Genomic DNA, 11976 nt, shown 5'->3' with positions numbered 1-11976 from the left:
TGCAGACAGGAAAGGAGAACAGGAGCCAGCCCTGCCTCTGCCCAGCTTAGTGCCTGGGAGTGCTTTGGACATCTGACCTGTCTGGTCCCGACTCAGCCGTGTACCAGCCTCCTGCCCTTGAGCCCAGCACCACACCACACACGAGCTGCAGTGTGAGGGCCTTTATTAGTGCAGGTTTGTACAAGTCTCCTCCCCTGCTCGCAGGGCCGCCCCACAGCCCAGCTGCAGCAAGGGCCAGGTGGGCTCCGGCTGGAGGAAGGCTGTTCACACAGACTCCGCCCCAAGGGCTAATGCTAGGACAGCTACAGCCAACACCCCTCCCACCGGTGCAGGGAAGGGAAGACAGCATGGCAAACTCCACACCACCCATGAGTGTGCCCTACAGCAGGGCAGTGGAACGGAGCCCAGCGGTCCCCGCCTGAGCGCTATACAGGGGGAGGGGCTCCCAGGAGGTGGGCAGCTGGAGACACCAGTCCAGGGGGGCGCTGGTCCAGGCTCAGGAGTGCAGGAAGCGGTTGAAGGCGTTGTAGGCTGATTCCAAATCAAACAGCATCTGGCGTACTTGGGAGTCATCCAGCTCATCCGAGGCAGACATGCCACTCAGCGTCTGCAGCCTGCCAGGGAAGAGTCAGGGGGAGGGTCCAGCCCTGAGACTCCTCCCACTCCAGGGCAGGCAGGAAGAAAGCTCTTAACAAGGGGACTGGGCTGCACTAGCAGGAGTGGGAGAGGGGCAGGGAATAAAACAGACTCATTCCTCTACAGCGCTGACCTAGGGGAAAGCCAGGATCAACCTGGGGCTCCTCCAGCCCCTGCCCAACCCCTAGCTGGGCAGGATGATAAACAGCCCCTGATCAGAAACATGGCAGGTTGGTGCCAAAGATCATCTTACCATGAGCCTCCACCCTGGGGTTGCCCTGACCTCCCCCAGCAAAGGGAGTGCCTGCAAAGCAGCCCTCCTCAGCCCAGTGGGTGGAACAGCCCTCTCAGTTCTGCATAAGACCCACTGGGGGGCAAGGCAGGCCCAGGCCTCTGGCATCCCCTCTGCCTGCCTGCTTGAGCAAGCAGAGATAGCAACAGAGGAGGGGCCCCCAGAGAGCCATACTCACCACTGGTTCACTTTCTGTCGCCCCTCGAAATCAGGGGGCAGGTGGCTCATGCGGTTCATTGTCTCCATCAGCTCTCGCAGGTCCGGCTGGATCTGGGGGCACAAACACATACAGCCTGAGCCTTTCCTGCCCCACACCCCAGGACTGGCTGGAATAACCCCACCCTATGGGGCAGAAAGAATCCTCCCTTCACACCTCACTCCATGCAGGAATCTCTCCACACAGCCAAGTGCTGATCCCAGTAAGGAAGTCTCCATGCCCCCTTCCTATGGCAATTAGCATGGCACAGAGTCACAGCCCATCGTCCTATAGGCTGTTCCCCTTCCCTCTCCTGGGCCAAGGAGGAGATGCCTTGGGAAGCCAGCTGGGGCGCAGGCTCCAGGCAGAGTTCTCAGGGACTCAGCCTGGCTGTCTGCCCCAATCTCACCTCATCCATAGCTCGGATCTCCAGGCGCAGTTTATCCATCACCGTGATGAAAAGCTGGAAGAGAGAAGACAGACCTCAGTAAAGGCCTGGAACCCCAGGGAAGTAGGGGAACGGCACCTGACAACCCCAGCCCTCCTAGGACAGCCCCCTGAGCATGGGCAGTGCGTAATGGAGGCTAAATCTCCCCAAACCTCTCACTGCCAAGGTGGAGTGGGAGGGGGACAATAGTGGTTTTGGGGCCCCTGGAAAAATCCCCCCCAGCCATGGCCCCGGGGCTGGAGGAACTCTCGCTCCCTGTCCCCACGGGGTGGGGAGAGGGAGAGATGGACCAGGACAGGGCTGCGGGTGGAAGGGGTGGAACAGGGGAGGGGCTCAAAGCTCTAGGTGGGCCACAGGGGTGGAGAGGCCAAGCTCTCAGCCCCCCAGTCCAGGGAGCTGAGAGCAATGAGTGGAGATGTGGCCTTGGCCATAAGAGGCAAAGCAGGGGGCTAGCTTCCCCAAGGGGAAGCTTCACCCGCCACCCATGCCCTTGAGAATCGGCCGGTCTAGACACACAGTGCTGGCCAGCCCCACGGGCAGAGTACCAGAAGCACTGGGTACAGGGATTACAACACACGCAGCCCCTCGCCATGGGCAGGAACGTACGGAGACGATGTCAGCAATGCAGCGGTTCAGGTTGCCTTTGTCATCCTTGATGGTGATTGGCCGATCCTCCTTGATCCTCTCCATGGCCAGCGGGCAGTCAAGCTGCAGGAGATGGGTCAGTCACAGCGAGCCCCGGGGAAGCTCGGTGCAGGGCAACAGGGATAAAAACCCCAAACAAGCAACATTTCCCTGAGAAAGCTTCCAAGCACAGGACGGGGGTTCCACGCTCATGTTCTAACCTGGGGGTGGGGGAGGAGAGTGCAGGCCTGGGCCGATAAGCTGGGAGGTGGGGGGTGAACTCACTGCCCCGGGGCCAGGAGCCTCTTTCTGTAACCCTGGCGAACAGCTGAGAGTAACTTACCACTGGAACAATTTTCCCCAGGTCATGGTGGATTCTCCATCACTGACAGTTTTTAAATCCAGACTGGCTGTGTTTCTAACAGCTCTGCTTTGGGAATGACTTGGGGGCAGGTCTCTGGCCTGTTTTACACAGGAGGTCAGATGGGATGGTCACACTGGTCCCTTCTGCCCTTGGAATAAACAAATCTATGTAGGATTTCTCTCTTCCCCCCCCCCCCGGGGAGTGGAGTTTAACCCAGTCAGCAGCGGTACATCTAAGCCCACAGCCCCCCCATTCTAAGGGTTCCCCTGAGATTCCTGTCTCAGTGCTCCGCAAGCTGGAGTGCCGGAGAACTTAACTCACCCGGAACTTGCGGCAGAATTCATCGATGGAGCCGATCTCGGAACCCTGCACCTGTTTGAAGGCAGCTTTGTACTGGACCAGGAGCCGGGAGCAGGCTGCAGTGTACCTGGGGCAGGGAAGAGAATATGGAGTAAGAACAGCTGCTAACAGCCGAAGCTGCTGACGCCAAGCAGGAGGGGAACACCAAGGCTGAGTACATAAAATAAGCAAGCAACTTCCTTAGGGGAAGATGAGTTCACCCGCGTAACAGTCCCCAGGGCAGGGGTGGAGCCCCAAGGCCTGAGGCCCGCTCTGGATGGAACAACACTGCCTGGCCCCAGGAAGTGTGTGTGGAGGGAGGGGCGGGGGGGAGGGGGGAGGCAAGGGGACCTAATTGGCTGTTTTGATGATTTTCTGAGCCCCCTCCCCACAAGGAGGAAACGTCCCCTCCCCAGTGTGTCTGCAGGGTCTTGGGGAGCAGAAGTCACTCTGCTCCACTCAGTAATGGGAGACATCTCTGCTGAGGAATCCTGTCAGCTCGGCTTCCCGCCGCCCCACGAGAGTCCAGGCTGGAAATAAGAGCAGAACCCGGACTCACTCGTTGGGAGAGACGCAGTCCTTGATGTAAGCTTTCTCCAGAGCCTGCATCGTCTTCACCACTGCAAACAGCTCAGCCATGTTATCGTACCTGAAACCAGAGGGCAGAAGCCTGTGAGGGCGAACAGCCCACGGATCCCCCACTCACACCCTCTGCGATACACCCCCTCCCACGCCCCCAGGAATGGCACAAAGGCTCTAGCATTTCAGGGCCAAGGGCGACCACTTGCTTTTTCCAGAGATGACATTTCCACCTACTCCTTCTCCCTGGGACGCAGCCTGCGCTGGCCAGTGGCAGAGACAAGACAAAAGGGCTCTCAGGTCTTTTCTGGCTTGGCAGGGGCAGGACATCAGAATAGAGAGCTCCCTGCACCGTCAGCTCCAGCATCTTCAGAGCAAGGACCTCACTGCAGCCAGCAGCTTGAACTCCCGGTACACACACGGCAACACAGAACTGCGTACATGGGACCCAGAGGAAACCCATTCCACTTGGGATGGACTCACTTTTCTCGCTCCCGTGCATTCTTATACAGCTTCACTTCCTGCAAGGACAGCAGACACACACAGCACATCAGGCATCACAGCCTCTGAACCGAAACCCACGCGCACAGGCTGGGGGCAGGGGGACGGGGACACAGCTGACAGACATGGAACCTCCTGCATCCTCTGGGCTCCAGAAGAACCCCTACTGGGATGGAGATTAGGGGCTGCCCGTGTCCTCAGGAGCGTGGGGTCCCTGGATGCCCCAGGATGGAGGGGCGCGCATCCATTTGCAGAGCACAAACCCAGCCTACGCTGGAAGGTCTTTCTGCCTCCTGTGCCAGAGGCGGAGCAAGGAGGGGAACACGACCGAAGCGCCACTCACCTCGTACAGTTCCGGCTTATTCCCTGGGGCTGCAAGAGAGGGAAACCCGTGAACAGCAGTAGCCCCTCGGGCTTTCCAGCCATTCCCACAATGAAACGTCTCCCTGGTCACCCTGTGTTACGAAGGCCCAGGGCGGCAGCTCCTCAGCCCGCTAGCTACTGGGCGACTGCTACCCCAGAACCCTACAGCCGGCTCAGGACAGCGAAGGCCGGCTGAGAGCGCCTGCTGGCCACCACCCATTGCTCCCAGCCAGGGAGCCAGGAGCAGCCCCCCGGGGAGCCTCACAGAGATTCAGAGCTGCAAGGGAGCTCGAGAGGTCACCAAATCCAGCCCCCTGCGCTGAGACAGGGCCGAGACCATCCCTGACAGGGGTCTGTGCAGCCCGGTCTGAAAAATCTCCAGTGACGGGGATCCCCCAGCCTCCCCGGGGGGCCTGATCCGGAGCTGGACTCCCCCGAGAGTCAGGCACCTGCTGCTAATCGCCGACCCCGATTGCGCCTTGTGCCCCCGGCCCCGGCGCGCAGCCCCGGGGGGAGGCCGGCCGGGGCGGGCCCAGGAGCGGGCCCAGGAGCGGGGCCGGCCCAGGAGCGGGGCCGGGGCGGGCCCAGGAGCGGGCCCAGGAGCGGGGCCGGACTCACCTCCCAGGCCCGGAGCGGCGGGGATCCCGTGGAACATCCTGGCGGCGGCGGCGGGGCTCTGGGAGGGGCAGAGAGAGGCGTTAGCGAGGGGCGGCTCCGGCCCGAGCCCAGCCAGGCCCGACACCACGGCGAGGGGCTCAGCCCCGGCCGGGCCCCGACACACCCCGCGGGGAGGGGGGGGAGCGCCAGGCGGGGACAGCCCCGGTCCGGCACCCACGGCGGACAACGCGCAGCTGCTTCCCCCACCCCGACCCACCTGCCGGGGCCGGGCTCCTGGCTGCGGGCCGCTCGCGGGCTTCCGGGAAAATGGCGTCGGAGCCCATCGGCCGCTCGACTCGCCGGGCCTAGCGGCCCATCGGGCGCTCGGGGCTCGGCTCGGCGGCCTGGGGCTCGGCGGGGGCGGGGGGCGTGGCGCGAGGCCGGGCGTCTGTTCTTTGAGCGGGAAAGGGGCGCGCGCGCGCGGCGGGAACGAGGCTCGAGGGCAGGCGGGGCGCCGAGGGACCCCCTCCCCCCGCCCCGCGCACCTGAGGCGTAGGCTGTCCGGTCGGTCCTGCTGACCGGACCCTGGCACTGGTGTGGCCGGGCGCCGCCGCGGAGAAGCGGGGGGCTCTAGAAACCGGCGTGTCCGACCGGCATTGGAAGGCCGGTTTCTAGGCGGGATGGCGGGGGGCCGGATCAGGGGCCCCTCCCCTCCCCGCCAGCGGTGACGTGTCTGTCTGGGGCTCCGGCTGCTCCTAGGCGCACGGTGCCCCGCCCCCGCCTCGAGTGCCGGCTCCGCAGCTCCTATTGGGTGGCAACTGTGGCCAATGGGAGCTGTGGGGGTGGTCGCTGCAGGCGGAGGCCGTGCGCAGAGCCGCCCGCTGCCCCTCTGCCTAGGACAGAGGTGCCCAAACTTTATCATCCCGTCAGCCCCTTTCACTAAAATGTCAAGTCTCGTGGACCCCCTCCTAAAAATGAATATTTCCAGGGATTTTCTCCTTTACCTGAGTATAAATTATAAAAGCAGTGATCCTGGAAATGTAAAATTTGTTTTTATGACCTGCTTATTGCACACTATTTATTATTAATTATTATTGATCATTACAGTATTTTATTACATTATGAATACGGCAACACTCTTCCAAGAGCTCACTTTCGTAGCTTGCATCGCTTTGAAGAAGCCTGTCATAAGACAAGGCCTCTCTGTTTCATCAAGGAGTATCAGATGTGAAACAGCATGAAGGGATTTAAGAAGCCAACTCAAAGAGTTCCTCCTACACAAACACTCAGGTCTTGAGCAGTCCAGGCAAACGACGCATGTTACAACAAAGTTTAAACTTGTTCTTCATCATAATTTTAAAAACAATACTAGCTGCCCATTTAATTTTAAAACCAGCAAAAAATATCCACCTCCCTTTCCATTTCGTATAAGGGGTCTTGAAGTTTAAATCTCAGTGTGATAGCTATGCTTGTTTTGATCTGCTTAGCTCTTGGAAGTCCAGGGGCTCTGGGCTGCTGGCCCCGGGCTGCCCGAGATTCCTAGGGACAGCTTTGTCCACCATTAGGGAATTTTTCCCAAAGAACCCCCTGTAACATTTTGCGAACCCCAGTTTGGGAACCACTGGCCTAGCAGCAGCTGGAGCCCCACTTGTTGCTTGCAGGGAGCTGCCTGAGCTGCGCAGGCCCCAGATCTGGCTCCCAAGCCCCAACCAGCTGCCCTGAGGCCCTTCCTGCACCCAAACCCCCTCCCCGAGTCTGTGCTCCACACCCCTCCCCTGCCCCAGCCCTGCATCCCCTCCTGCACCCAAACTTGCGCCGTCTTAGTTAACCAGCATTTTTAACTTGCCAGCAACCCCCATTCCTGTAACATGCCAGATAATAAAAGCTTTGACTGTATTATTAATACCAATGTGATAAAATAGTGATGAATCTTACTGGATATGCCATGTAAGCTACCAGTGGAAAAGTTATGATCTACTAAGTATGATAGCATTGTTTGTATGTATGTATCAGGAGTTATAAATGCATGAGAGATCTGCATCTCAAACAAGTGCTGTTTCTGGTTGGCACCCACAGACAGATGGGCATCAGCACTATCTAGCCTGTTTGATGGCCCATCAAGGGCAAGCAGCTGTACAGTGAACCCCTTGAGGGAAGCCAGGGGCTATGTCTATGAGTCAGCAGGACATGTAGGGACATGCTTGTGGACAGGGGACTCCAAGAGCTTTTCCATGCCCATGTGCTGCAAGCTTGTGTCTGGTTGGGACAGAGGATGCAGAAAGCCCTGTGGCAGAGGATATAAAAAGGCAGCTGCATCTTCTCCATTTTGTCCTCAAGCCTGCTTCTCATGGCTGGAGTAACTTCTCTGTGGACGGAAGCATTGAACAAAGGACTGATAGATCCATCCAAGCTGTGGATGTGTTCTTTAGCAACGTTAAAGTGCTGCCACGTGTAGTCACAGCACCAGCGCTTGAAGAGAGCTGGGAGTGAGACTATAGCTCCTCCCAGTGCTATAAAAAATCCCCCCTCCATGAGGGGAGTGGCTACCTGCGCTGGCAGCACCACTGTCTACGCTGCCAGGTTACAGCGCTGAAACGTGCAGCGCTCGGGGTGTGTTTTTTCACACCCCTGAGCGAGAAAGTTGCAGTGCTGTAAAGTGGCAGTGTAAACAAGACCTCAGTTATGAACACCAGAGCTACTAACTGACTGGTCAACCACGCACCTCCTTTGGACCCAGAAATACTCAATCAGGCAGCGGCAGAGACCAAAGGAAGAAAAGCAAATACAATACTGTGTTAAATGTAAACTACTAAAAAAAAAAGGAAATTTAAAAAAAAGATGATTTGACAAGGTAAGGCAACTTTGTGTTTGTTTCATTTAAATTAAGATGATTAAAAGCAGCATTTCTCTTCTGCATAGTAAAGTTTTAAAGCTATGTTAAGTCAATGTTCAGTTGTAAACTTTTGAAAGAACCATAACATTTTGGTCAGAGTTATGAACATTTCAAAGTGACAACGTCTGTTCCCAAGGTGTTTGTAACTGAGGTTCTACTGTAGCATTGATCTGGTAACGTGGCTGGCCCTTTGGGACTCAGAAGAATATTTTGTATAGTGAACAGAGTTTTAAATAACTTCTCACTTTACTGGACCTCTTTGTTGATTGGGAGTCAGACACTGGAATGCACTAAATGGGGCTGTATTTTTTTTCAGCTTCTTGATAACCGGGGCGGGGGTGTCAGGAACACTGTGGCTGGTTGGTGAGTCTAACAACAGTGTTAACCACCAGTCTTCGGGAGAATCTGCTCTCCTTTTTGCAGCCTGCCCTGACTTTGGCATTTTCAGTGTGGACTATCCAAGGCACCTCAGGTCACTAGGGTCACTAACCATTGGAAAAAATGTACCAAGTATAGTGAGATTCTCCATTTCTAGACATTTTTAAATCAACTTTCATAGTTTTTATGAAAGATATGCTTTGATTCAAAGAGGAATCAATTCATGGAAGTCTTATGGTCTGTTATACAGGAAGTGAGACTAGATGATCACAGTGGCTATTCCAGCCTATGCTGGTGGCAGGAGGGGGACAAACTGGCCTAGAGCAGTCCAGCCCAGCACAGGATGGGCCAAGGTGTGACCTTTCCCCCGCCCCTCTCAGCCCCTGTTCCAATCTCACCTTGGCCCCAGGAATGTTTGGCCCAATGTGTCTGAGGGAGGGTGGGCCTGGACATCAGGGCCAGGCTGATGCCGGTTAGTCTCATCCCTAGCCTTACAGATGCCATTGTATGTTTCTTCCCCCCTACCTTTTTTAAACTCATATGGCCCTCCTTTGCTGGCAACCAGCGTGTCCGTATCTTATCAGGCTCTGTGGGGATTTGCAGGGAGGGGTTAAGGGGGTTCCCTAGCTCGTAGCTTTTTGCCATATTAGGTCACAATTCCTACAGAGGACAGCTTGCTTACTTACCAGATCAGCTGTCGGGGTCACCAGTGTTCAGTTGTTGGCTGCATGTGTGTGTTCCCGGTGTATGCTGTCCCAGTGCTGCCCTGATAGCTGACACAGCAGACCTCATTCAAACTGCCCACAAAGACCACAAGACTTGGTTTGTGGCAAAGGCACCCAGCCAGACTCATTGTCAACAAACCACTTTATTAGTGCCCTATACGTGCTAAAGTACACTCAGTACACATATGCTTTTGACAGTGGACCAGCTCCATGAATGGCCGGACTTTCCTTTTCCCCCTTGGCCAGACACACACACTGTGACCACTCTTCTATACGCTGATACAAACAAATTACATATTGCCCCTCTGATGTGGTTAGTTACCACTCTTTGCCTGTACATGTTGGTTTGATCAAAAAACATCTTTATCCATCACACTGTCAACCTGACCTTATCTTTAGGAGGGGTCAACATGTCCTTGTCATCTTTGGGGAGTGTGTTTGTACCATACTTGGTATCGGGGGTTCTGGTACCACCCTTTTGGAATGTCTTTATGTGAGTGTCCTGGGCCTTACACTTCTTAGGAATGTGTATGTTTTTGCAATACCAGCCCTGTTCTTGCCAGGGTCCGTGAACTTGCATGCAGGCATGTTCTGTAACAGGGCCTGACTTATGCTCACAGCCTTGACTTTTGCTCACTTTGCTTTATATCAGCAAGGCTTGACCACTACTTTAGTTTAGCCCTTATACCAGGCCTCTTATATCAGGCCTCGTGTTTCAGGCTGTCGTGGGGCACGCACACCCCATACCCCTTTGGGACAGGGCAGGGTTTTGATACCACTCCCATTACGGTCTCCCTGACAGTCTTTAGGCTGAAAGTGGTACGGCCCAGAGGCTGGAGACTGTCTAGCAGCCCTTGGGGTCAGGGCAGTGCGGCCCAGTGGCCAGAGTCCATGTAACAGCCCTCAGGTACAGAGTTATACTGAGGCAGCAGTTGGAGCATGCCCAGCACGGTCTGAGGGGTGGGACTTCCGCCACCCATAATGTGGGGTTAACCTTCTCTTGTCCAGTACAGGGTATGCACACCCCATCACACAGGCTCTTTCTACTACAACACGATGTGACAAAGTGGGGATTTTCCCTTGTTATGTTATATGTGAGCCTATGGGGGTTTTACTGTTTTGTATGAATACGGCGTGTGCCTCAGCGTAGTGTCATCCATACATTCTCTAAGCACATTCTCCACTCCATTACCCAAGTTGTTAATGAACATCCTGAATAGTACTGGATCCAGGGCTGACCCCGCAGGACCCCACTCGCTATGCCCTCTCAGTTTGACAGTTAACCATTGATAACTACTCTTTGAGTACGGTCTTTGAACCAGTTGTGCACCTACCTTCTAGTAATTTAATCTAAACCACATCTCCCTACTTTGTCTGAGAATGTCACGTGGGACTGTGTCAAAAGCCTTCCTAAAATCAAGATATAGTGTGTTTACAGCTTCCCCCACATCCACTAGGCCAGTAATCCTGTCAAAGAAGGAAATCAGGTTGGTTTGGAATGATTTGTTCTCGGCAAATCAATGTTGGTTGTTTCTTCCCACCCTGTATCCTCTAGGTGCTTACACATTGCTGGGAGGGGGCAGCTTACCCCTGCACTAGGAAGGTAACCCCTCTATTCGACATTGGTGAGGCCTCATCTGGAGTACTGGGTCCAGTTTTGGGCCCCACACTACAAGAAGGATGTGGAAAAATTGGAAAACGTCCGGCGGAGGGCAACAAAAATGATTAGGGGACTGGAACACATGAGTTATGAGGAGAGGCTGAGGGAACTGGGATTGTTTAGTCTGCAGAAGAGAAGAATGAGGGGGGATTTGATAGCTGCTTTCAACTCCCTGAAAGGGGGTTCCAAAGAGGATGGATCGAGACTGTTCTTAGTGGTAGCAGATGACAGAAGGAGGAGTAATGGTCTCAAGTTGCAGTGGGGGAGGTTTAGGTTGGATATTAGGAAAAAATTTTCACTAGGAGGGTGGTGAAACACTGGAATGCGTTACCTAGGGAGGTGGTGGAATCTCCATCCTTAGAGGTTTTTAAGGTCAGGCTTGACAAAGCCCTGGCTGGGATGATTTAGTTGGGGATTGGTTCTGCTTTGGGCAGGGGGTTGGACTAGATGACCTCCTGAGGTCCCTTCCAACCCTGATCTTCTATGATTCCTCCCTTCACGCTAGGCCAAGATTTTAGAGCACCATTGGCCAGCTGGAATGGGAGGGGGGCTGTGCTCCAGCCAGGAGGCCCCTAGCCCCCTCAAGGCACATGGCAGCTTCTGCCCCCACTGCCTTGCCCGCCTGCTGATCTAGGGCCTGCCCATGCAGGCGGGGCTGGGGCTTCTGTACTGAGTGGCAGGATAGCACTAGCTGAGCCTGCGTGAGCCATAGTCAGCCTGTGCTCTCGGATGCCGGATCCCATCCCTACATGCTCTCCCTGCCCCACTGCTGCTGGGGCCCAATCATTCCAACTGCTCTTTCCTGACTTCCCTCCCTGCTTGCTAACGCCTTTCTGGGGCTGAACCCAGAGCTGGAGGAACCTCCCCAGTTCCAGAGACAGCCCATGGCATGTCCCACAGGGGATACCCACATTGCAATGCCCAAGCTGGCCAACAGGCAGCACTGCATCCGATGAAGCGAGCTGTCGCTCACGAAAGCTCATGCTCAAATAAATGGGTTCGTCTCTAAGGTGCCACAAGTCCTCCTGTTCTTTTTGCAAAGACAGACTAACACGGCTGCTGCTCTGAAACCTGCTACACTACGGGATTATGCACCCAAGCATCACCGGTGGAGGAAGGAAGCTACGTTTACCTGGCTGTGAATAGGGGGATCTTTGGAGTCCAGGGGGTCTGGGCAGCCCAGTCTAGATGGGGAGGGATGGGCAGAGGGACTCTGGGGCACACCCCCTCAGGGGAGGTGATGGGGGGGCATAACCAAGGAGATTTTCAGGGCCTGCCAGGTCAGCTGGGATCGGTGCCAGGCTCCTGTCTCTGTAGAGGCACCTGGAGCCCGTGGGGGGAGTGGGAGTGTGGTGGTGGAAGGCTGCGTTCCACTGGGGGG

General features: G+C 55.8%; 1 protein-coding gene across 2 annotated transcripts; it reads right to left on the bottom strand.

Annotated features, from left to right (window-relative positions):
- Positions 1 to 146: 146 nt before the first annotated feature.
- Positions 147 to 5322, bottom strand: VPS28 (VPS28 subunit of ESCRT-I). Of its 2 annotated transcripts, XM_073329894.1 has the most exons (10): positions 5217 to 5322; positions 4961 to 5018; positions 4323 to 4351; positions 3962 to 3999; positions 3459 to 3548; positions 2882 to 2987; positions 2179 to 2280; positions 1534 to 1587; positions 1107 to 1198; positions 147 to 614 (listed from the first exon to the last, which is right to left on the bottom strand). In XM_073329894.1, exons 2-10 carry the CDS (start codon positions 4995 to 4997, stop codon positions 497 to 499), a joined length of 666 nt encoding a protein of 221 aa, XP_073185995.1. In that variant the 5' UTR covers positions 4998 to 5018; positions 5217 to 5322; the 3' UTR covers positions 147 to 496. The 2 variants fall into 2 exon arrangements, with proteins under 2 accessions (XP_073185995.1, XP_073185996.1); XM_073329895.1 differs by lacking the exons at positions 3962 to 3999; positions 4323 to 4351; positions 4961 to 5018; positions 5217 to 5322 and adding an exon at positions 3716 to 3955.
- Between the last annotated feature and the right edge of the window lie 6654 nt (positions 5323 to 11976).

Source organism: Lepidochelys kempii, chromosome 2, assembly GCF_965140265.1.
Source record: "Lepidochelys kempii isolate rLepKem1 chromosome 2, rLepKem1.hap2, whole genome shotgun sequence".
Classification (NCBI taxonomy): Eukaryota; Metazoa; Chordata; order Testudines; family Cheloniidae; genus Lepidochelys; species Lepidochelys kempii.
Note: the sequence above shows the minus strand (reverse complement) of the source record. Positions and strands in the feature narration are given on the sequence as shown.

Excerpts from the sequence above, each read along its gene's own strand:
- VPS28 (XM_073329894.1), bottom strand. The coding sequence starts at position 4,997 with ATGTTCCACGGGATCCCCGCCGCTCCGGGCCTGGGAG. Across the intron at positions 4,352-4,960 it reads CGCCGCTCCGGGCCTGGGAG|CCCCAGGGAATAAGCCGGAA; the intron begins GTGAGTCCGGCC and ends CCTCTCTTGCAG. Across the intron at positions 2,281-2,881 it reads AATTCTGCCGCAAGTTCCGG|CTTGACTGCCCGCTGGCCAT; the intron begins GTGAGTTAAGTT and ends CATCTCCTGCAG.